Source organism: Pipistrellus hanaki, assembly GCF_964339955.1.
Source record: "Pipistrellus hanaki genome assembly, chromosome: 8".
In the NCBI taxonomy this organism is placed as follows: domain Eukaryota; kingdom Metazoa; phylum Chordata; class Mammalia; order Chiroptera; family Vespertilionidae; genus Pipistrellus; species Pipistrellus hanaki.
The window spans coordinates 85473815-85497933 of NC_140510.1; the positions used below are offsets into that span (position 1 = coordinate 85473815).

Below are 24119 nucleotides of genomic sequence, written 5' to 3' on the forward strand. Positions count from 1 at the left end.
GTTTCTATCTCTCTCTCCCTCTCCCTTCCTCTCTGAAATCAATAAGAATATATTTTAAAAAAATAAAATGTTTTCATCTCTTTTTCTGAAATGTCAGACCATCCATGATCCTTCAGTACTCCAAGTTAATTCAGAATCAATTTCTAAACTTTCGTGAAAAGCATGACAGATTTTTTTTTTTTGTTTTTAGCCTTCATCTGAGGATATTTGTTCCATTGATTTTTAGAGAGAGTGGAAGGAAGAGGGAGAGACAGAGAGAAACATCGATGTGAGAGAGACACATCAATTGATTGCCTCCCACACGCCCGACCAGGACCAGAAGCCTGAAACCAAGGTGCATGCCTTTGATCGGAACGGAACCCGGGACCCTTCTGTCTGCAGGCCGACGCTCTACACCCTGCGCCAAACCAGCCATGGCGTGACAGGGATGGTGAGCGGACGTACACTGGCTTTCTAGAGCAATCTGGGTGAGATGGGATCTATCCTCAGTGCGGTCCCATCATAGACGTGGCGGATTTCCCAATTTCTCAGAACTCGCTTTGAGTCTTACAGTTGGTGTGCATATATACCTAGTACTGTGTACAAAGACCAAGGATATTTAATTACTTTGGCAATCACTTTGGAGACGATAGATCTTTTTTGCTTCCTAACAGGCCACAGCCAGGTTACATGCCGGGGCTCACATACTAAAACACAGCTCCGCTGAACCCGGTGTGGCTCAGTGGAAAGAGCCTCGGTCTGCAGACTGAAAGGTCCCAGGTTTGATTCCCGTCAAGGGCATGTACCTTGGTTGCGGGCACATCCCCAGTGGGGGGTGTGCAGGAGGCAGCTGATCGATGTTCCTCTCTCATCGATGTTTCTAGCTCTCTATCCCTCTCCTTTCCTCTCAATAAAATCAATAAAAAAATCAATAAAATATATTTTAGAATAAATAAATAAATAAAATAAAACACAGCTCAGTGTAAACAGGAAGTCACCGTGTGTCTCTGTGTAGCACATGGCGTGCGGGCGCTCACCAGAGAAGGGCGGCAGCAGGCTGCTCAGGTAGGGCACCTTCATCTTCTTCTTCAGGCTCAGGAGGAACGGGGTGAGGAAGCAGATCAGCTTCAGGTACCCGAGGCCTCTCCGGATCTCCCTCTTCTTCTCGAAGTGCTTCTGGATCACCTTCTGCTGGAGGAGCAGCCGCTGCTGCAGCCGCTGGTAGGTGCAGACGTCCAGGCAGTCCTGGGTGCAGCGGATGGCGTTGGTGAGCCAGTAGGCCGTGTCGAACACGAACACGTTCTCGCACTGCTGCACCTGCAGCGTGCTGAAGGTCAGCTTCAGCAGGGTGTGCTCGGCGTACCGCATGAACACCGCCGTCTCCTCCGGCGAGTTGGGGGTGTACGTCGGGTCCTCGTTCATGTCCTCGTCGTAGATCCCACTGAAGTCGGGGTCGCTCGTGATGTCGATCATGCCTTCCCAGGGAGAGAGACACAGGTCAAACACATCCATTACCAAAGTCCTGACCTGACAGGGGAGGGGTCATGAAATGCCAGTCAGAACTGGTACAGTAGAAAGCAGGCAGCGCGACGGGTAACTGAGAGGGTAAAGAAAGATGGACAAGTGGAGAATTAAAAACAACAGATTTCCATTCTCTTTATATAAAATAAAATAAAATAAAATAAAATAAAATAAAATTAATTATATATATATTATTGATCTCAGAGAAAGGAAGGAAGGAAGAGGGGAGATAAATAGAAACATCAATGATGACAGAGAATTATTGATAAGTTGCCTCCAGCACACTCCATACTGGGGATCAAGCCTACAGCCCAGGCTTGTGCCCTGACTAGGAATTGAACCTCCTAGCTCCAAGGTCGGCAAACTGCGGCTCTTTGGTCCCTTGAGATTGTCTCTTCCACAAAACACCACGGCCTGGGCGAGTCCATTTGGAAGAAGTGGCGTTAGAAGAAGTTTAAGTTTAAAAAATGTGGCTCTCCAAAGAAATTTCAATCGTTGTCCTGTTGATGTTTGGCTCTGTGGACTCATGAGTTTGCTGACCACTGCCTTAAACTAACACAAAATAATACTGAATGTAAACTGTAATTAAAAAATAAAGCAAAGATAGACTATTGCCATTTATAACATTTCCCTTAATCGAGGCTTGAAAAAGCCGCTTAGAACCACAATGTGTGTTTGACTCATGAAAGTACTGGGCACTGCCACACATCTCCCTGCCCCTCCCATCTTCTGTTTAAAAGATTCAGTGATCACACTGAGCATGCTCAAGGGGATGCCCCGGAGTTAGTGGCATCTCTCGTTTATACACAGGCGTTGAGAGAGCTGTGGCCATTGGAAGGGAGGAGTTTACTATACTGAATGAATGCCCAGAACGAATGCCCAGGAAACCAAATGCCGTAAAACACCGACGCTCCGGTGGCTCACGCCCGTCACTGACGCTGCACTTTGAGTCTCCCGTCATTTGTCAAACGCGCTCGGCTCTCTCACCTGCTGAGCTGAACTCTGCGAAGATGTCCTTGCTGGTCTGCGGCTTGCCCTCCGGGTCGATGTCCAGGATGGTCCGCCACAGCTCGGAGAAGCGGGTCCGCTTCTCCTTGGGCATGTAGATGCCGTGCCACAGGGCCTTCAGCATGTAGTCCACGCGGATCAGGATCTGCCCGATCCTGGTGTCGAAGTAGGCCGGGGGCAGCTGGCAGGTGGAGCTCTGGTCGTAGTTGGCCTCTAAGCTGATGCCGGGGATCTGGTTCAGGCAGTAGATGCCCACGGACAGCTCGCGGATGATCTGGTGGACCTCCCTGTAGTCCAGCAGGGCCGTGGGGTCCACGGGCATGAGCAGGATGGGGGTGTTGAAGCCCACGTTGTTCATCTGGCTCATGATGCCGGCCGGCGAGTCCATCTGGAGGTGGACGTCCTCCTTGCCCGACAGCCAGCTCACCAGCGTGGTGGTCAGCAGCTCCTGCATCTCGCTCCGGTCGTACTTCTCAAAGAAAGCAGAGGCGTTCCTCTGGACCGCCAGGTTCTCCAGGTAGGTTTCCTCATCCTGGATTTGGTCAAACCTCTGCAATCCTTTCTTGGGCAAACGTATCATGGCGAATGAATCCTGGCGTTTCCTTTGGGGGAGTTTTCTGTAACAAACCAAAGGGGAAAACAACAACAACAAGCAGTAAGATGAAGCTGACTGCTCCAGAAAGACACCAGCCCCTTTCACCCTTATTGGGCTCATTGTTTGGAGGTGGGATAAGAAGCAGCGAGGACAATCCCCTGGCAAGTGCAATAAAGGAAATGGTGGAAAATTATTAAACAAGGCCAAACAATTTCAGCTACTTCCAGCCAGCGAATGAATCCTAAGGTTTTCTCTCCCCAAGCCAAGGACACTGAGGGTCAGTGGTTGACACATTCCAGACTGTCCCGGGGCAGACGGGCCTTGATCCTGGTCCCTCTTGACTGATGGTCTTTGAAAAGAAAAGTAACCGGAAAATAACCCTGACCCCTCGGTTCGCTCCCTTTGAGGAGTCAGATAGTGAGGGACACACCTGGGAAGCTAGTGGGTATTCGGTTAAGACCCTCCCCTGAGGTTCCCCTGGGATTGCCACCTGCTAAAGAAAGGAAGAGCCTCCAGACAGGAGGCCCAGGCCCATGCCTCTCTCCCTTAGACGTGTCTCTCTGTGCCCTCGAAATCACCTGGGCCTGTGAAATCCTTCCTCCGTGCGCCAGGAACCCATACACCACCTGCTGGCATGAAGTGGCCCCACCCCGGCCCCAGGCCCACCTGGTAACAGTATCATGGTTAACCATTACATTTTCAATCTTTTAGAACACATTTCTAAAAGTTAAGTATAGTTAACACACAATATCATATTCTTTTCAGGCCCACAGCATAGTGATTCTACGTTGATCTACCATAGGATGTGATCACCATGACATGACTAGTAACCTGTCACTGTACAAAGTTATTATGATACTGCTGGCCGGTGTGGCTCAGTGGCTGAGTATCAGCCTATGAACCAGGAGATCACAGTTCGATTCTAGTCAGAGCACATGCCTAGATTGTGGGCTCGATCCCTAATAGGAGGCATGCAGGAGGCAGCTGATCAGTGATTCTCTCTCATCATGGATGCTTCTATCTCTCTCTCCCTCTCCCTTCCTCTCTGGAATCAATAAAAATATATTTAAAAAAACCAAAAAATATATTTTAAAAATCACTTCCCAGATGATTTCAAAGGCACAGAGAGAGATGCACGTCTAAGGGGGAGAGGCCTGGGCCTGGGCCTCCTGTCGGGAGGCTCTTCCTTTCGTTAGCAGGTGGGGATCCTAGAGGAACCCGCTAGGGCTGCATGCCTGCTTTTTGTGGGAGAGGCTCTGGGCATATGTTTATTTTATTTTTTTTGAGTAAGAAAATAAAAGCCTGCTTAGAAGAAAAGGAAAGACAAGAAGTGCTTACCTTCCTATTTCTGGCAACTACCTAAGGCCGGCTCCGCTCCTGGGATCACAGTGACCGCAGCCGCTGTGGGCTGGACACCTGCTGTCCGCCACCTCTCTGCGCCATCATTTCATTTCCTCTGCCTGCCCACCGCCCCCAGCCTCCCCGTGCAGCACTGCCATCAGCTGGGCCTGGCAGACAGGTTGCTGGGCCTACGGGGCAGATTCGGACTCAGTGGGGGAGGAAGGGGGCGGGGAGGCAGAGAAGGTGCTTTTCGGAGAAGTTAGGGGCTGCTGCTGCTGGCAGGAACCCCGCTCTGAGAGCCAGGCCCAGGCACCCCGCCCGCAGGCGCAGAAACAAGGACAGGGGGGTGGCAGACGCTCCCGGGCGCCCGCCTTCGCCGTCAGGACCGCCCAGGCCTGTCCCGGAGCCCGGCCAGGACCTGGGGGGCAGGGCCCGGGGGCCAGGAGGAAGGGCAGCTGACTCCCAGTGATTGTGGTCATGTCCCGGCGGGGCCCGGGGCCCCCTGGGCAGAACTCCGCCGACAGGAGCCCCCTCACCCCAGAGCCCGGGGAGGCCTGTGCGCCCCATGTGGCCGCCCTGCCCTGGGGAGCCCTCCGCCTGGCCCTCCACGGGCAGATTCTTGGCCTCCAGGACCCCCTCCCCACACCCCTACCCTCTGTGCGCCCCGCGCTGTTGTACCTGCCCCACCCTCACCCCCTCTTTAAACTCAGCCCTCCTCACCTCCGCTTAACAGGCCTCTACTAGCTTTTACTCTGCAAAGAAAACCAGCCAGCCAGCAAGCCAACTAACCAACCAGCCAGCCAACCAGCCAACCAACCAGCCAGCCAGGCAGCCAGAAGCCGGCAGAGGCCACGCCCAGGCTCTCAGGCCTCGGAGGGCCCCACCATCAGCTCCCCCGCCCCCTCCCGGGATGGAACTCCTATTGTGATGGGGCCTGGAGACCTGGAGACCTGGAACACGGACTCCAGCGGCAGGGCCTGCGGGGATGGTGGGAGGAGCGGGCACAGGAGGGGGAGCCGGCGGACGGGCTGGGAGAGGCAGCCCTGAGGAGGGCCTCAGCTGAGCCTGGGTGACAGGGCTGTTCAGGCGAAGACCTGGGGAAGGAGGGGGCTGGGGAGCAGGCGCTGAAGCCTGGACTCGGGAAGAAAACGGCCCTTTGTGAGAAGCGAATAGAGCCTTGCACAGCGAACGAGAGAACTGAGCACGGAGTGAGGCACAGAGGTGGCTGAGGGCCAGGCCACACAGGCTGCTGCGGTAAGGGTTTGGAACTTCATTCCGAAAGCGGAGGCTGGGTGGTGGCAGCAGAGCTGGGGACAGGCTGGAGCGAGGACAGGAGAGGGGCTGTGGGCCTGAGCAGGGATGAGGGGCCGTGGAGAGGATGGTGATAGGAAGGTGAGGCCGTTCAGAGCGACGGGGTCAGCACTAGATCTGAGCTGGGTTGTGGACATACTGACCTTGCCTGTGACAGCCAGGCAGATGTCCGCCATGCCTGACACGCAGGTGTGGCTACCGGTAGCCGTGTGGGTGAGATACATTTGGGGGGTTGGGTAGTTGGAGCCAGGGGGAAGGGCTGACATCGCCAGGGGCGTGGAGAGAGCTGAGAACAGAATGAAGACCCAGAGAACCTGCTATTTAAAGTCAGGGAGAGAGGGTGGTCAGCAGACAGAGCCAGGGGCCAGGAGGGCGGCAGCAAAGCCAGGGTTGGTGGCAGGAGCCGGACTGGCCAGCCCCACTGCCAGGGCAAGGGAGCCGCGCACGGGCTGTTGGCTGAGCTTAGCAACGTGGAGGTGCTGAGGGTGTGCGGGCAGAATTTCTCTTCCTCACATCAGATGTTAGCAACTTTTAAAAACCTTTACATACTGGTTTTGAGAGAGAAATGTTGGTTTGTTGTTCTGCTTATTTATGCATTCACAGGGTGATTCCTCCATGTGCCCTGACCAGGGATCGAACCCTGGCATATCAGGATGATGCTTTAACTGAATTATCTGGCCAGGGCCTTCATAGTTTAGCGATTTTAAAGCCTCAGAATTCAACCTAGTAAGTTAAAAAACCTAACTGGCATTACTGAGGGATTCTGAGTCACAGTATCCAACCAGCAAACAGAAGGGAGCTCTGGGAGCCTTTGCCGGTGGACGGAAGGCGAAGAGGACGGGTCATTTCAAGCACAGCCAGCCTCCGTGGGGAAAGGCGGGGGTCGCATCAGGCAGCTGGCCTCACTAATGCTGACCAGGAAGTGCCAGACCGATGGGCCTAAAAGCCCTCCCTGAGAGGCGGAGCTGAAACTGGGTTCGCTACTAAGTCTTGGTGGAGCTGAACACCAGCGACCCCACGATGGCTCCGTTTCTTCTTAACGGCTGCTATGGAGGTAAGTGTGTGCAGGATTGTTGTTCCAGGGCAAGCATGCCAAAGCTCATTCCTCACGAGGCTTGTATGTTTGCAGTTATGAAGCGTGAACAAAAATGTGAATTCCTCTAGCTTTTTGTTCAGGTACCCAGATGGTTTGTCCTCACATCTTGGGAAAGATTGTTCCTGTAAGGTTAATAGCACCTCCCCCAGAGTTTATGGGATTAGACTGTTAGTCCAGCAAAGCTCACAGAGCAGCGGCCGACACGTGCAGCCCTCTGTAAATGACAGCTGCTGTCATTCTGAGCTGTACTATAACCATTCTCACTCACCTCCAGGCTGCTCGGGCCACCTTAGTCTACCCCCTCCCAACAGGGGGCAATGTCAGGTCAGAGCTCCATGTCAGACACTTGAAGGTGTCTGCCGTCAGGTGCAGAGGAAAGCTACTCAGCCTAATACCTAAATCTGGTCTGACACTGCATTCACCAGGGAATCAACTCAGGGCATTTAAGTCTTCGACAGAATTGTTCGTTGTACACGTATCCTAGTATTTCTTTCTATGATTAAAAGAATCAAAGTATGTCCATCCCAGAAAGTGTAACCCAGAGAGACGTAACCCAAGTACCAGGTATTGCTCAGGAGTGTGAACCTCAAGCAGCGTTTAGCTTCTCCGAACCTTAGTTCCCTCACATGTCACAGGGTCCCTGTACACCACGCCAACCACGACCCCGACAATAAACAGAGCTATTTGGCTGCGGCCACATGAAGCGTCAGGAAGGCTGCCATGTTCAGCGCGGCTGGCAGGCAGCTCCATGGAGAGTTTGAACAATGGCAGCATCAGCTTAAACACCCGAGTCCTTCTTTGAGGCACAATCCTTCTCTCTGCAGCCTGTCAACTGGACTAGGTTGGTTATGCTAAGCTGCATAGTGAATTCTAAAATTACCATTTTATACAGTAACGGAGCAGCAGGGTTTTATTTTTGTGTAATCGTTATTTAGTGAACGTGGTTACATTGTGGACGTTATGTTTTAGTCTCCTCAATAGAAAGGTTTTCCAAGGAAAGGACTTGGAGCCTTCCACACTTATCGGATGCCTTTTCGTTCCTCTGCTCCAGTTTTGCGATTCTGGAGCCGAACTGCATGGCCCGCTTGGGCAGCAGTGCAGCGGCGGGGAGACCCAGCTCCGCGGCTGCGAGGCGCAGGATCAGTTTCTCGCCAGTCCCTCGGGGCAGAGTCAGGTTGGCCTTTTCCCAAACGGGCAGGGAATTTAGGAAGGAGACAACATCTTCATCCAGGAAAGGGAATCTGGAGTAGAGAAATGCAAACGCTATTAAAAAATAAAATCAATCTGTTATAATTACTTAATTATAAAATTGCATTTTATTCACTGTATTAAAATTTACAGTATAAAATTTTTGAGGGTACTATTTTTCTTATCTCTAACACACACCCTTCAAAAGGAAAACATTTTACAGACTTTGTATGGTGGCATTATCTCTTTATAATGAAAACCTGAAGATGATTACATGACATAGTGGTTAAAATTGCACGTGTGTCAGAACTGGCACCGTGAGAATGACAAAGGCATAAAGGCAGCCAGAGTTCCGTGAAAGCAGAAAGGAGAGAGACAAGAAGGAAGTCTGAGTGGCCGTGTTAGGATGCTCCAACCCCACAAGTTTGCTTGTACGCCTGCTCCTGAGTGCTCCTGAGTGCTGCTCCTGAGTGCTGTGTCCGAGTCAACCGCCACGAAGTAAATGAACCACCAGACAAATTTCTCCTTCTTTTCACACCAAATGACACATCATCCCTCGCTGCTGTTTGCTATAAACCCAAGACATTACTGTTGCCATGGCTATGCACTGGACCGGTCTCCAAAGGAAAACAGGAACCCAAAGCCTCCCTTTACCCATTATCTTTACAAAATCCCAGACCCGTTACCTGGCCTCTTTCCCGTGGTCACCAATCACTCTGTCATCCCGGCCCAGGTTTCTGGAAGAGATCCGCGCCAGCTCCATGGCAATCTCCTTGTTCAGGCCGTCCAGGCCGTGCGTCTGGAAGCGGGCGCGATGGCGAGAGTAGCCGGCGAGCTGCTCGTCCGCGCCGATCCCCGTCAGCACGACCTGTGCCGGTTAGAGAGACGCACTGAGCCATCACCACGCAGCGTGGAGAGAAGATACACGCAAAGCTTCGAGTTACCACCCCAGCGATCATGTTTTCAGAGAAAAAGCACTAGACAACGATAATAAAATACGCCTAAATTTTAAAAGTCCTATGCATTGCCTTGCAGTTTAAATGCAACTAAAATACACTTTATTTTTACACCCTAAATGCCAAGAGCTGCGAGGGCAGAGCAGGGCTGAGACACGGAACTTGGGGGGGGGGGGGGCGGAGGTGGGGTGAGGAGAGGATGCGGCGGCACCTTCGCCTGGCTCCGGTACGGCCTCCCTGCGTCCCCCGGGGCCACGAGGCAGCCGGCGCCCCGGGCGGCGAACCAGACGGCACAGCCGATGCCGTCGTCCAGCACCGTGTCCGCGGGCTGCACCAGGTGGCGGATGCGAGCTCTCCTCAGCTCCTGCAGCTCTTCCCGGGAAACATCGATTTCCACCAGGTTCCAGGCGCGGCGCGGGCTGGCGGCTCGCAGCTCCGCCAGGCCGGCCCGGGCCGTGGCTCGGTCGGGGGCACCGGCCCCCTCCCCGGGCCCGGCGGCAGCACCCGGAGGCCCTGCCTCGGACGGCGCTCCACACTTTCCCCGCTTCCTCCCTTTGCTGCTGGGACTGGCGGGGGCGGCCTGTGCTTTGGCCACGAAGGCCACGTTCAGCAGGTCAATGGGCTCATCGGGAGGCACGTGCCGGTCAGCCAGGGCCGCGATGACCATGGAGTCCACGCCCCCGGAGAACAGGACCGCGACCTCGGCTTTCCGGCCACAAGGCTCCAGAGCCGCGCTCGGGGGCAGGTCCTCCCGCGGCAAACACAGCACCCGCCGCCGGACCGCGCCGCTCAGGACGGCGAGGAGCTGCCCGACCACCGCCCGCGTGTGCCCGTCGGCCAGCATCGCCCGCAGCGGGCCCCCGGCGGGCGGGCTGCGGGCACCGCCAGCGCGGGGAGCGGCGGCCGGGGCCGGGGGCAGCGTCACATTGAGAGGAGCCACGGGCTCTTTCAGACACAGTTCGGCCGCGTTTGCTGCCAGGGACACGGACGGCGGCAGGCTGGCTGACGCCTGAGCCAGGCGGTCGCCCCATTCTCTGGCACCGTCCTCCTCGGAGACGGATCGCCAAGGGTACAGGTCTAAAACCACAGACTTGCAGGTGGAAGCAGATTTGAGATCGATTCTGAAAATTCCAGATGCTGGCACTTCTCGCCATGGATCGGCCACTTCCGAGGTGTGGGAGCCGACTGAGGAGAGGCAGAAGCTCGTGCCCAGGTCACTAAAACGCCACAGCAGGCTCCGGCGGCCAAAGAAGTCCCTCCCGAACCACAGGTGATGGTCAGACGCTCGGTAATAAATAAAAGACCACGGTCCCCGGACTTCCGAGAAGAGCGACACGATGCCAGACTCGCTCGGACAGGAGGAAAGGCGGTCAAACATGACCTGCGTGTCGTTCTCTCCGGCTCCCACCGGCACGCCGCCGAAGACCTCCCCGTTCCACAGGAACACGTCGCCGCGCTGGCCGCCCAGCGGCTGGGCAGTCAGCACTCCCCGCAGGTGCAGGACGTGACCCGAGAACAGGCACTGGTAGCCAGCATCCGCCCTCACCAGCTGCCTGCTGCCGTCGGGCCCCCGCCGGGTAAGGCTACACAGCAAATCCTCGGTCAGATCTCTGCGGAAATGTCCAGGAGAAAAGCTGACGGAACAGCAAATGCCACACATGGTGACGTGAAGTCAAGCGGACTATTTCTTGATCCTGGTCTTCTCTGAGTTTTCCATTTCTTGGTATTCTCTTTTCAGCTCATCCAATAGATCTGTGGGGGGATGGAGAAGAAGAATAAGTAAAATAAATAAATCTAGTAATTCACAGGATGACAATTACCAAGATCAAACTATTGGAGTGGAGTGCAGTATGTTAGTGCAAATCAACAGCTGACAACAGGCTTCTTCATGACGCATGTTAACCTCTTGGGAAATTAGTTTCTGTACGTTAAATGCTTGTTTTGGCCCAGGCACTGGGCTATGCACTTTACATAGACCCGTGGTCGGGAAACCATGGCTCTCGAGCCACATGTGGCTCTTTGGCCCCTTGAGTGTGGCTCTTCCACAAAACACCACGTGTGGGCACACACGTACAGTGCAACGGAAACTCCGTGGCCCATGTGCAGAAGTCGGTTTTCGGCCTGGGCGAGTCTGTTTTGAAGAAGTGGTGTTAGAACACTCCAGGGGCCAAAGAGCTGCATGTGGCTCGCGAGCCGCGGCTTGCCGACCACTGACATAGACCATCTCATTTAAATCCCCCCGGACTTTGGAGGCTCAAAGTAACTGATGGGAAGTGACAAAGGTTTTGGAAAGTGGTAGAATAGTTTCCATCTAGATCATCTCAAACTCTAAAGCACATGTCCGTAATCAGAGCTGCCTAACACATCCTTGTATTCCTGCTTGATTTTATCTTTACCATAAGCTCATCTCTGGAAGGCTAACCTGAAGAAAACCAACCACTGCTCCGATTCTATGAACAGGTGTGCCGTCGCCCAAGCTTCAGATGAATACTTGAGCACTCAGATGCCGATGGGACATTGCAGGCGCTGCCGGGAAGGCCTACAGAAAGCCTGTGTTCTGTGCATTCCCACAGAAGATGACAGAAAACTTACTTCTGCTTTCAGAAAGCATTTCGGTTCGATCGGCGAGAAAGAATATGTTGCTGTTCTGTTGCTGCCTGTATACTTTCTGCAAAACACGATTTAGGCCGATATTACGATTTGATCTAAAAAGCAACAGATGTTAAAACTCTGAACCCTATCATTACTTATTCTTGAATTTCAGTAACACATTAAGAACAGTACCTTCGCATAATAATAAAGTTACTCATTATCCTGCCATTGCTACCAATAACTCTGAGGTGAAATTCTTTTTTCTCTGCATATACCACAATACCACTTGTAACAAAAACAGGCTCCTATAACTACAAATTTCTAACTTGCTTTTATCAATGAACAACATATTGAGAACATCTTATATGTGTTCTTTTATAAAATTACTGTATGGGTAAAACATTACAGTTTAAGGTGTTACCAACTTCTAACTATCCTGTTTCCCCAAAAATAAGACAGTGTCTTATATTAATTTTTTCTCCCAAAGTTGCGCTAGGTCTTATTTTCAGGGGATGTATCATCTTTCCATGCGCTAGGTCTTATTTTCGGAGGATGTCTTATTTTCGGGGAAACACGGTATTATAAATCACCTAGAGTCCCGGTGCACTAAATTCATGCACTGGGAGGGTCCCTTAGCTTGGCCTGCACCCTCACAGTCTGGGAACCCTCAGGGGATGTCTGACTGACGGCTTAGGCCCGCTCCCCTTTAATACTCACCCTGTTCTTCTTCAGGTTAGAAAGTTCATCCACAACAATCTTCTGTTCTTTAATCTACTGAGATAAAGAAAAACTTCTTAAATCAAAGCCCGCTCACCGGGGGCTCGTTAGAAGTGGAGATGGGACACTGGGCTAACTGTGCTGACGGCCCAGAGGCCAGCGGGTGGGACAGTTCTCAGCGTGTCTGTGGGAGGTGCAGGTGTGGGAAGTGGCAGAGGACACAGCATTGGGCTCCCCAAGTTGTTTCCAGGCCACTGAGCCCAGATGCGGGGATTCGTATTGGTAATGGGCACATGCAAGGCCAGCGTATACACTTTACTTAAAAAAGACAATAAGGCCGAAACCGGTGTGGCTCAGTGGATAGAGTGTCCGCCTGTAGACTGAAAGGTCCCAGGTTGGATTCCGCTCAAGGGCATGTACCTTGGTTGTGGGCACATCCCCAGTGGGGGGTGTGCAGGAGGCAGGTGATTGATGTTTCTCTCTCTTCGATGTTTCTAGCTCTCTATCCCTCTCCCTTCCTCTCTGTAAAAATTCAATAAAAATATATTAAAAAACAAAACAAAACAATATGCACTCGTTTTCAAACAATTTATGTTTTAGCTTTTTAAAATAAAGATTAGCAAATGGAAAGAGGAGCGGGCTCCTCTCCCACCCAAATACCAATGCTTTTCATGCTTCAGGCACGAAATGGTGCAGCGGAGCGTTCGGAGCAGCAAGTATCACTAGATGCCCCACCTGGGGCGGTCAGACCTCTCACCTCCGTCTCCGCTTTGCGACCAGCACGGCCTGGAGGGCGAAGGAGAAAGGGCCCCACTGAGTGGAAGGAAGGTTTTTCTCTTTAGTAACAGTGAGCGTGACCTCTAAACCACGCTGACGATCTCTGCCCGACTCACACCCCCGGGGCCCGCCTCCCTCCAGGTAAGTGGTCTGCCACGGAGTCCTCAGCGTGGCTTGCGGGGTTTGAGAATTCACTCCCCCCAGGAGTATTTCCTCCCGTCTCCCCAGTTCGCAGTCAGTACAGTAACGGACTGTATGGGCTTGAATTCCAAGACCCAATTTGTACCACCTTGAGGCCTGTGTGTGAACAAGCTTTCCCATTCTCTCCAGAAATGGCAGGTAGACATCTAGTTCTCTTCACTTCAAACGAGGACACTGATACGGGACCAGGGACAGAGCTATTCGTCCAGGACAGAACCAAGAATCCAGGGCATCCCACCCGGGATGGCCACAGCCGCTGCCGACTCCAACACACTGGTAAAGGTTCCGGCTGTCCATGGCAGGTCCGGTGCCACATCGGCTCCCCTCTCCCCGCTTTTGGGAGGAGAGTGACAATCAGCTGTGTGTTTTGGGATCACTGCTCTGGCGCAAGTAGAGAACAGACCGGACGCCGACCTATGCTTCTCTCCCATCATGGATGTTTCTCTCCCTATCCTGCCCCCTTCCTCCGAAATAATTTTCTTTTTCTTTTTTTAAAAACATATTTTATTGATTTTTTTTTTTTTTCGGAGAGGAAGGGAGAGGGAAAGCTAGAAACATCGATGAGAGAGAATCATCGATCAGCCGCCGCCTGCACACCCGCCCCTGGGGATGTGCCCGCAACCCAGGCACATGCCCTTGACCGGAATCGAACCCGGGACCCTTCAGTCCGCAGGCCGACGCTCCATCCACTGAGCCACACCGGCTAGGGCTGGAATAATTCTCTTAAAGGAGCGAGGCAGCTGGGCAAGCCGATACCGGCCATGCTGCCTGCGGGGGCCCTGCGCCCTTTCCCCGCCCGGGCCCTCCCGCCGCCCGCACTCACCCGGCTGCTGAGGTCCTCTCTGCCGGCGGCCGGGCCCGCGCCGTCCTCGGGCCGTGCCTCCCGGGCGGGCCCCTCCATGGAGCTCACCCGCCGTGAGCGCAGCCCAGCGCCCGCCCGCTGCCAGGGCCCCGCGCCGACACGCCGGCCGGAGTCCCGCCCCTTCCGCCCCCACCCGGAGCCCCGCCCCTTCCGCCCCCACCGGCGCCCCGCCCCTTCCGCCCCCTGTCCGGAGCCCCGCCCCCTCCTCTCCCGCCAGGAGCCCCGCCCACGGCGCCTGCGCGCTCCCTGCGGCGCGTGCGCACTTCGGGGCCCCCGTGGGCGCGGGCCGGCGCGTGCGCACTGCTGCTCCGGGCGGGAGCCGGGGCCGGAGCCGGAGCCGGGCGGTGAGGCGGGAGCGGCCCCTGGCGGAGCCGCGGGGAAGCGCCCCGGGACCGTCCCCGCCCGGACGGGAGCGCGGGCGCCGGGCACGGGGGAGGGCCGGTGGCTGCGGGGCCCCTCGGAGCGGTGCTGGCGGAGCGCCCCCCGGCCGCCTTCCCGCGGGTTTGGGTTGAAATGGAGCCCCTTCCCCTCAGGGGGCGCCCGGCCGGAGGAGCACCTCAGGGGAAGGAGCAGCTTTTAGTTCGGGGCGTCCCGCACCAGTTTCCCAAAGCGGGACGGGCAGGGGGTGCCGGCTGGTTTCCGGGCCTTTATTTTCCTGCAACGTCTTTTTTTTTTTTTTTTTTTTAGGATTTTGGTGTCAGGATGATGGCTTCATACAATCAGTTGGGATGTGTTTCTTCGTGTGTGTGTGTGTGTGTGTGTGTGTGTTTCTTCATATATATTTTTTAATTGATTTTTTACAGAGAGGAAGGGAGAGGGACAGAGAGTTAGAAACATCGTTGACAGAGAAACATCAACCAGCTGCTTTCTGCACACTCCCCACTGGGGATGTGCCCGCAACCAATGTACATGCCCTTGACCGGAATCGAACCCGGGACCTTTCAGTCCTCAGGCTGACGCTCTACCCACTGAGCGCCAAACCAGTCAGAGCTCCTCTGAGCAGGCCGACCACTGAGCCACACCGGCCAGGGCCTCTGTGTTTTTGAGAAGTGTGCGAGTTGATGTATTTCTTCTGTTAACGTGACACAGACGTGCCGGCGGCGGCCTCTGTGCCCGCAGCTTCCTTGTCGGAACTCGTTCTTCCCAGTTCCTAGCCGAGGGGCCTGTCGGTGTGTGGTTCTCCGTGGACTGTCTGGGCCCTTCGGGAGCTGGTCCCCGTCCCGGGTGTGCAGGGAGGCAGGCTGGCTGGGACCTCCCGCCCTGCTCCCCTGAGCACAGGGGCTCCCCCGTGTGTGTGTGTGTGTGTGTGTGTGTGTGTGTGTGTGTGGTCCCCCAGGTCCTCCCCTCTCACGCCGGTTCACGTCTAACTTCAAAATATCAGGGGCTGATTAGCCGAGTTTCCCTTCCAGCTTCAGTGGCAGCTGGTGGATCCCATCCCAGGAGGAGGTGTCCCTGATACACACAGGATGAATCTTAAATACGTCTCTATTGATTTGTCTCTATTGATTTCAGAGAGGAAGAGAGATAGGAGCATGATGAGAGAATCGTGGATCAGCTGCCCCCTGCACGCCCCCTACTGGGGATCCAGCCAGCAACCCGGCGCATGCCCTTGGCCAGAATCGAACCTGGGATCCTTCAGTCCGCAGGCCAGAGCTCAGCCGCTGCGCCACACCAGCCAGGGCTGCCTTCCTTTGTATAATATTTTGACTTGGCTCGTTGCCCTGTGAACTCAGTTCTCCAATGAGTGCAGGCGGAGTTGTGATTTTGTAGAGCATCCATGTTTTGTTGTGGAGGACCATCTGTTGGGATTTCTACAACTTAACAGGAAGCTTGAAGTCTAATCATATCATTGCTTTTAAAATTTCTGCTTATTTTTAAAAGTATTTTTATATATTTTTAAAGCTGTGGTACTTTTAATATGTTTTTCTTGATTTCAGAGAGGAAGGGACAGGGAGAAAGAGATAGAAACATCAAGGATGAGAGAGAATTATTGATTGGTTGCCTTCTGGAAGGGAGTGTGCTAGAGGCAACCAATCATTAATTCTTTCTCCCTGTCTCTTCCTCTCTGAAATTGATAAAAACATATTAAAAGTACCACAGCTGAGATCCAAGGTGTAGAATTTCCTTGATTTTCCTGGTCTATCCCTTCTACGAATTAAAAAATAAGCAAAGGTTTAGGTAAATATTTATATCCTACACCATTTTTAGGTGAATGATATAACATAAATACTTTCCTCCAGTTTGATTTTCTTATCTAATATTATACCATGGAGATCATTGGACAGTAACATGCAGCAATATTCTTTATTTCTCTCCAGTTGCACATCAGATGTGGTCCCACAGTTTATTCGGTGATCCTTCTGTTTCAGGGATTTGGACTGTTTCCGTTCTTTTGCTTTTACAAGTAGTGCTGCACACACCATTACTCATCGTTCCTTCTCTTGTACTTAACTCCTTACCTTTGATCCCCCTTTCTAGGTTCAATACAACATTTATTTATTTAGCATTTACTATGGTTGTGTCTCGTGGTACTCTGCACCCAGAATCCCACTCATTTCTTCTTGGCGAGTTTGATGTCGAAGCCAGGAGCTCTATTCAGTTCACAGCCCCCTTAGTGTCTACACAATTTCTTCATGGTCCTCAAAGCCACAACAAACAAACAAACAAACAAACAAACCCCCACAGCCACCGATAAAACCACCAAACAGTTCTTTTCAGTAAGAAGTCGGGTCCTAACAACTTAAAAAGTGTTTGTGTTTTAACAATTCAGTAGCCATTGGAACACATAAATTGAAGTAGAAAGTAACATTTTCATTTTATTCTTAAACTAGAGGCCCGGTGCATGAAATTTGTGCATAGAGGGTAGGGTCCCTAGGCCTGGCTGGCGATCAGGGCTGATCGGGGCCTTCCTTTGTTCCGTGCTGCCTCCTGGTGGTCGGCACACTCATAGCAAGCAGTTGACACCCCCCCCCCCCCCCCCCCCGCATCAGTTGAACTCCTGAGGGGACAATTTGCATATTAGCCTTTTATTATATAGGATGACCACCATTACTCATTGGATGTGTATACCCATTGGGCACTGCATAACTTCTCAAACCCTGGCACCACAACCCTCATTTCCTGTTCTTCATTAATTTCCATGAGGTACTTGTTTTTTATCCCTCAAACCCAGCTTTGCAAATATATGACATCATCAAAATAAATAAAATTCAAATCAAATGTTGAAACTGCTAATAACTTGACCAGCTAGTTCAAGCCATGTTCTTCGCATGTCACGCAGCACTGTTCCCTTTGCGAATGCAGAGCACCCCATGGTGCTCCGTGGGTTCCCTCTGACACCCCAGGCAGCTCCGTGTGCAGTGTGGGAATCCACTCGGCGCCATCGCGCTGCTGTCATCATCACTCAGTTACGTGACCTGTGACCCAGGAGTACCTTCACTTCCAGGTTAGCTTTCTTCCCATTTAACAGTCAGTATACTACTTTCTGAGCACACCAGTGTAGTCACACTTTATTTCCCATTTCCTGTTTCCATTCTACTACCATTTTGTTTTCCCAATGACCCGCTGACCTACCACCTTCCTACTTCCGTGTCTATATAATCCTCCGCCCTTGAAAAGCAGCAGTTTTCCTCATCTCTATTAACAGTTCTCTGCACTCCTACACTGGCATTTAAAATCCTCTAGGACAGTGTTTCCCAAACTTCTCTCATGATGAGAATCACCTGGTGGAGTTGTTAAAACACAGATTCCTGAATCCCAACTAAGAAGTGCTAAACTAGAATTTTTGGGAACATATAGGTAAAATTGTATACTTAACTAGTGCTCTAAGACAGATGTTATATACAGAGCACTAAGTTAGGTATGCAATTTTACCTATATGTTCTCAAAAATTCTAGTTTAGCACTTCTTAGTTGGGATTCAGGAATCTGTGTTTTAACAACTCCACCAGGTGATTCTCATCATGAGAGAAGGTTGGGAAACACTGCTCTAGGAAATCTATTTAGTGCATTGTTTCTTACCACCAGCAGGTGTCACTGAACGCAGAGTTGGGAGGAAATGTGTAGTCACCCTGGAGATGTAAACACCTAAACAATGTAATTTGAAAACTTAGCATGTGATGCATTTTTAGCATTCATTAACTTTGTTTTTAAAATGGTTTTTTTAAATTGTGAGTTTATATGTGACTAGAGGCTGGATGCCTTCCTTCCCCCGGCTTTCCTCTGGCACCCGGGGCCCGGGCTGGCTTCCCCGCTGGCCCCGGCTTTGTCAGGAAGGACATCCGGAATGACATCCGGAAGATGTCTGGCCTAATTAGCACAGTGGTTGGCAAACTGCGGCTCTCGAGCCACATGTGGCTCTTTGGCCCCTTGAGTGTGGCTCTTCCACAAAATACGACGGCCTGGGCGAGTCTATTGTGAATAAGTGGCGTTAGAAGAAGTTTAAGTTTAAAAAATGTGGCTCTCCAAAGGAATTTCAATGGTTGTGCTGTTGTTATTTGGCTCTGTTGACTAATGAGTTTGCCGACCACTGAATTAGCATATTACCCTTTTACTATTATAGATACTTTTCAATAATGGTCATGTTGAACAACCTGCGTATAAAATTCCTGAGAACGTAACAACGTACTTCCTATAGCTAAATTTTCAGTTAGAGAATGAAAGGGTCAAAGGGCATGAGGCATTTTTGGCTCATGTTTATTTTGTCAGGTTGTAGCTGTGTCATAAATCTTACTTTGTCATTGTTACTGCTTTTGCCTTGATTTTTATTTCCATCTTCGGTTGCCCATTGGAGCTTGAAGTCAGCCGCGGTGGGGGTGTGTACACCACCTACACTGGCAACTAAGACAAATTGGGCTTCTGTCCTCCACGCTGCCCCCGTCCCACCGGGGCAGTTGGAAAACATGATTAGCACACAGCTGTTCGGTTTAGGATATCATTTTAAAGTGAAATAAAAAGCTCTGTGGCGGGGAAGGGGGGGGGGCGGGAAGGAGAGACAGAGAGACGGGCCTAGTGATTGGTTGCCTCCTGGGTCGATCCTGCAACAGAGTACATATGTGCCCTTGCCTGGAATCGAATCTGGGACCCTTTAGTCTCTGGGTGGATGCTCTATCCACTGAGCTGAACTGGCTAGGGCTGTTTCTGTTTTGTTTGTTCATTTATTTTGGGTTTTTAGGTTCCACATATAAGGGAAATCGTATAGCATTTGCATGTCTCTGACATTTCATTTAGCATAAAATCTTCCTGGGCCACCCATGTTGTTGCACATGGCAAGATTTCATCCTTTTTTATGGCCTACTAATACTACACTGTATATACACCACATCTTCCCTATCCACTAGTCTGCTGATGGGTATGTGGGTTGCTTCCCTAACTCAGCTATTGTAAATAACACCACCGTGAACATAGAGGGGCATATATCTTTTCGAATCAGTGTTTTGGATGTATTTGGATATACACCCAGAGTGAGGTTGCTGGATCATAAGGTAGTTCTAGTTTTAATTTTTTTAAAAATATATTTCATTGATTTTTTACAGAGAGGAAGGGAGAGGGATAGAGAGTTAGAAACATCGATGACAGAGAATCATCGATCAGCTGCCTCCTGCACACCCCTTACCGGGGATGTCCCCGCAACCAAGGTACATGCCCTTGACCGGAATCCAACCTGGGACCTTTCAGTTCGCAGGCTGACGCTCTATCCACTGAGCCAAACCGGTTTCGGCTAGTTTTAATTTTTTGAGGAAACTCCATACTGTCTTCTGTAGTGGTTGCACCAATGTGCAGTCTCGCCAACAGTACACGTGGTTCTCTTTCCACATCCTCGCCCAAACTTGCTGTTGGTTGATTTGTTGCTGACAGCCGCCCTGACTGGTCTGTCACTTGGTTCTCATAACAACGCCACGAGGGGTGAGTGCCCTTAGTATTGCCCCACTTCACAGGTGAGGACACAGCGGGTTGGCTAACTTTCCCAGCGCGGCGCCGTCGGGAAGTGGCAGTGGCGCAATGTGGGCAGAGGCAGCCGGCACCCGGGCCCAGACTCCCCATCTGCAGTCCAGGGTGCATCGCCTGTTGTCTTTGGACAACAACTCAAAACAAGCAATAGCACTGCCCGAGCAGGGCCTGGCCCCGAGGAGCTCGGAGGCAGTTAACTTACTTCTGCCTCTCCCTCTCTCTGTTCCTTTTACCTCTGGCTCCACCAGGTGAAGGCGTTTTCGCAGGTTCCGGGAAGGCTGCTGTGTTCAGATGGGATCACTGGGACCAGACAAGGATCCTTAAAAGTGAATATATTTAAAATGACAACAGACATTTTATAGTAACTATTTTATAGTAACTATTTACATGCACAGCTTTAAATGGTTATTTTTAAAAATGAAGCTGTTAGGAAAATAAGCTTGTAGTATTTTATATTTAACAAAATTTAGGTTGTGTGACTACCGCTACATAATTTCTAGAATGCACAAGGAATAAAATATGTTGGTTTTTGAGGCACAAGGAAGAAAACACATGTGAGAGTCTGATTTGACATCTTTCATTTCACATTTGATTTACTTGAAATGATCAAAGAGGTCCAATTTTGCAAATATATTTGAGAGTGCCAGACTTCATCAATCTCCCCCGAATTGACTCTAAATATGTTAATATGTAAAGTATTTTCCCTTGAGTCACCTATTGTGCCCTGACCGGGAATTGACCTCCCGGTTCACAGGTCTATGCTCAGCCACTAAGCCACACCAGCTGGGCTAAAGTGCCATTACTTTAAATTCACCAAAGATATTTATAAAACCTGCCTATAGTAAAAAAACTAAAATTTACTATTTAGCAATAGATGAGCTCTTACAAGCCTTATCCTATATAATAAAAAGCTAATATGCAAATTGTCCCCTTGATAGGAAGTTTGACCAGAGGGTGGGGCCTGCCTGCCAACTGCCCACAGCCCCTCCCCCTGGCCAGCCCCGCCCCCCCCCAAGTTGCCCCCCTCCCCCAATCCAGTGGGACAGCTGGATCTGACCTGTACACAAATTCGTGTACCAGGCCCTAGTAACCATATAATGGTATCAGTAGATGTGGAAATCTAGCCCTTTAAGAAAAGAATATACAGGGTGGGACAAAAGTAGGTTTGTAGTTGTGAGTAGGCAAAACACAGAGTTTATATTTGTATTATTCTTCATTATTATAGTATTTTTCATATAAACAACTGTAAATGTATTTTTGCCCCACCAAGTAATAGTACATTTCAGATAACACATTATAGTTTTAAGCTTTAATTAAATTATCACCAAAGTAAATAAAACTGTTTTGAGAGGGGGGAAAATTTGGTAATGGTGTTTATGTAAATTCCATAAATTCAAAATTAATGTTTTTAATTAACATGTATTTTCACTTTAGGGAATGTTTAACAGCTTTTTCCCTTTAATCAAATATTTCACTTAGAGTTCGAAAGCTAAGAAAGCCCCCTCCTACAGGTGTCATGCTACTTAGGTCATAAATGTGAGGAAGATGTGCTGAGAGTGACTTTGTTTTCCACGTGGACCTGGATGGAAGCCCCTCAGGCATGAAGGTGAACACATAGGCCCTCTAATGACTATTTCCACCCATGGTCGGCAAACCACGGCTCTGGAGTCACATACAACTCTTTGGCCCCTTGAGTGTGGCTCTTCCACAAAACACCACGGCCTGGGCAAGTCTGTTTTGAAGAAGTGGCGTTAGAAGAAGTTTAAGTTTTAAAAATGTGGCTCTCAAAAGGAATGTCAATTGTTGTGCTGTTGGTATTTGGCTCTGTGGACTCATGAGTTTGCCGAACACTGGCCTAACCCACTGCCAGGCACCCAGGAGGCACCCAAATATTTGCTGAATTCAGCTGGAGTTCGTCCCACAGCCTTTGGAAACCATGGCTCAGTTTTGCTCATTGGACTGTCCTGTGGTGGAAGGTCAGTAAGCAAGTCGCCCGGTCCTGCTCTCACCTCTGAACTAGTAAGCTGTGCGACGTGGGCAAATATTTAAGTCCCTCGGCCTCTGAGCTGCCACCAGTAGGGACAGGCGGCCCACTTTTTTGTAAGCATGCTCCTCTCTGTCAATGTTGGTGAGTTCAGGACCGTCAGCTCTGGAGGCCTGACACGTGAGCCAGCCAACAAGCAGCCGCTCAGAGGCACTGTCACCCTGGAGCGCCTTTGTTCCCCAGAACTGGGAGGAGCAAGTGGGAGCCATGTGCTTAGTGTAAAAATTCTAGTAGCCACGTTAAAAAAGTAAACACAAACAAGGTAAAATTATTTATCTTTATTTTTTTATTTTCCTGCAGACAGCTTTGTTGCTGCACTGGGTCTGGCGCCGGGGAGAGGGCTCCGGGGCTTACAGGATGCCTAGTGGTTTCGGAGAGAGGCTCAGGCAGAAGCCAGACCCCAGGGGGACGCAGAGGGGCCCCCAACTGCCTCTGGGCTCCCAGGCTCCTGGGGCGCTGGCGGGAGCCTTTGGGAGAGACACTGGCCGCCCGCCGGGGGCACCTGCGGGAGGAGGGGAGGCAGGTGCGGCCCCTCTTCCTGATGCGCCGCCCTCCTCCCTCAGGTGGCTCTGCAGGGTCTGAGCTGAGGGTCAGCGGCAGCACCAGGGCCTGCAGCTCCACGCGGGCCAGGGTCCCCCAGGCCAGGGCCTCCTCGGTCCCGGGTGTCACCCCCTCCCCTGGGGAGGCCCAGCTCCCCGGAGAGAAGGCGGTCCCTGTGCTGGGTTTGCACCTTAAGATGCTCAGCGCCCTCGGCTTCTCCTCCAACTCACAGAAGGAGAGGCCCCCGCCTGGAGAGCCACAGCGTGGGGTCAAAACAACGGGCAGGTGGGCGGGGACCCAGCCTCCACCTCTGGGGGGTGGGGGATGACTCTGAGGAATCTGGAGCCCAGGGGTGTCAGCGGGAAGGAGGGACGGTGGAAAACCATGTGCTGCTGGTCCCAGAGGGCCCAGAGGTGGGATGGACAGGATAGTGAGGGGGTCGAGGCTGGAAGGAGGGACGTCCCTGGGTCTGTTCCTTCCAAACCCGTGGAAGCAGGAGGCAGGCCCGGGACTGCCGAGGGCCCTGCTGAAGCTCATTTTATTCGTGTATTTCACTTAGCTCAATGTGTCCAACTTTATCGTTTCATCATGTCAGCATTATAAACGTAACTCAGGATCTATTTTACATTCTGGCTACTTTCTCCAAATCCCGTTAAGTATTTTATAGCACATCTCGATTCAGAGTTGGCACATTTCAAGGGCTCGACTGGCACATGTATGTGTGGCTGACTATACCGGTTATGCCATTCAAGGCTCACTGCCTTAATAAAATACCACTAAAGCGTGTCTGCCACTGTGGTGTGAAGTCTAACATGATGGCCAAATAGACCTCAAGATGATTCTCAATTGCCTAGCTAGTGTGGTTCAGTGGTTGAGCATCAATCTATGAACCAGGAGGTCATGGTTCAGTTCCATTCAGTTCCTACATGCCTGGGTTGTGGGCTCAATCCCCAGGAGGGGGCGTGTAGGAGGCAACCAGTGGATGTTTGTATCTCTCTATCCCTATCCGTTCCCCCCTCTCTAAAATCAATAAGAGACATTTTTAAAAAAGATGGTTCTCAAGCACACCAGTGAGACGCTGAGAAGGTTTGTCTCTCCTGATGTGTGAAATGGGTGAGTTGGACAGCTCTTCCGTTTCTAATGCTAATGCCGTGGTTGTGTCCAAGGGCCTTGCATGGAGGGACATTAGCATTGCTGTGTGTGGCATGTAGATATGCGCTCCTTGTCTCATTCCATAAAGGCTGAGGCAGAAACTATGTGTGGGAAGAAGGAAAAAAGGAAAAGGAGAGAGAGAGAGAAGATGCCTGGAGGGAGGGAGGGAAGAAGAGGGGGAAGAAAAGGAAAGGAGGGAGGAAGGAAAAGGGCGACGGGAGGAGTCACAGCTCAGCCCGGGGGCTGTGTGGCCGGAGGCCTGCGAGCTGTCTCCGTCCGGCCTGCTGGCAG

The 24119-nt window shown here is 51.6% G+C and overlaps 4 protein-coding genes across 4 annotated transcripts in view; 1 reads left to right on the forward strand and 3 right to left on the reverse strand.

Moving 5' to 3' along the window:
- ANKAR (ankyrin and armadillo repeat containing) overlaps positions 1 to 7589 on the reverse strand; it is a 37526-nt gene extending 29937 nt beyond the window's left edge. The window contains exons 1-3 of the mRNA XM_084892411.1: positions 7120 to 7589; positions 2488 to 3125; positions 1017 to 1454 (exon numbers count right to left, since the gene is read on the reverse strand). Coding sequence (XP_084748537.1) covers positions 1017 to 1454; positions 2488 to 3088 — 1039 coding nt within the window. The 5' untranslated portion in view covers positions 3089 to 3125; positions 7120 to 7589. The remainder of the gene's footprint in view (positions 1 to 1016; positions 1455 to 2487; positions 3126 to 7119) is intronic.
- OSGEPL1 (O-sialoglycoprotein endopeptidase like 1) overlaps positions 1 to 24119 on the forward strand; it is a 187204-nt gene that overhangs the window by 39461 nt on the left and 123624 nt on the right. The gene's annotated exons all lie outside the window — the stretch shown is intronic.
- On the reverse strand, positions 7743 to 10655 carry ASNSD1 (asparagine synthetase domain containing 1; the record flags this gene model as incomplete). The annotated part of the gene is made up of 3 exons (XM_084892445.1): positions 7743 to 8092; positions 8726 to 8907; positions 9207 to 10655. The coding sequence occupies 3 exons, from the start codon at positions 10653 to 10655 to the stop codon at positions 7810 to 7812; spliced, it is 1914 nt and encodes a 637-aa protein (XP_084748571.1). The 3' UTR covers positions 7743 to 7809.
- On the reverse strand, positions 10613 to 14236 carry ASDURF (ASNSD1 upstream open reading frame). The gene is made up of 4 exons (XM_084892469.1): positions 14106 to 14236; positions 12305 to 12358; positions 11588 to 11663; positions 10613 to 10747 (listed from the first exon to the last, which is right to left on the reverse strand). The coding sequence occupies exons 1-4, from the start codon at positions 14181 to 14183 to the stop codon at positions 10677 to 10679; spliced, it is 279 nt and encodes a 92-aa protein (XP_084748595.1). The 5' UTR covers positions 14184 to 14236; the 3' UTR covers positions 10613 to 10676.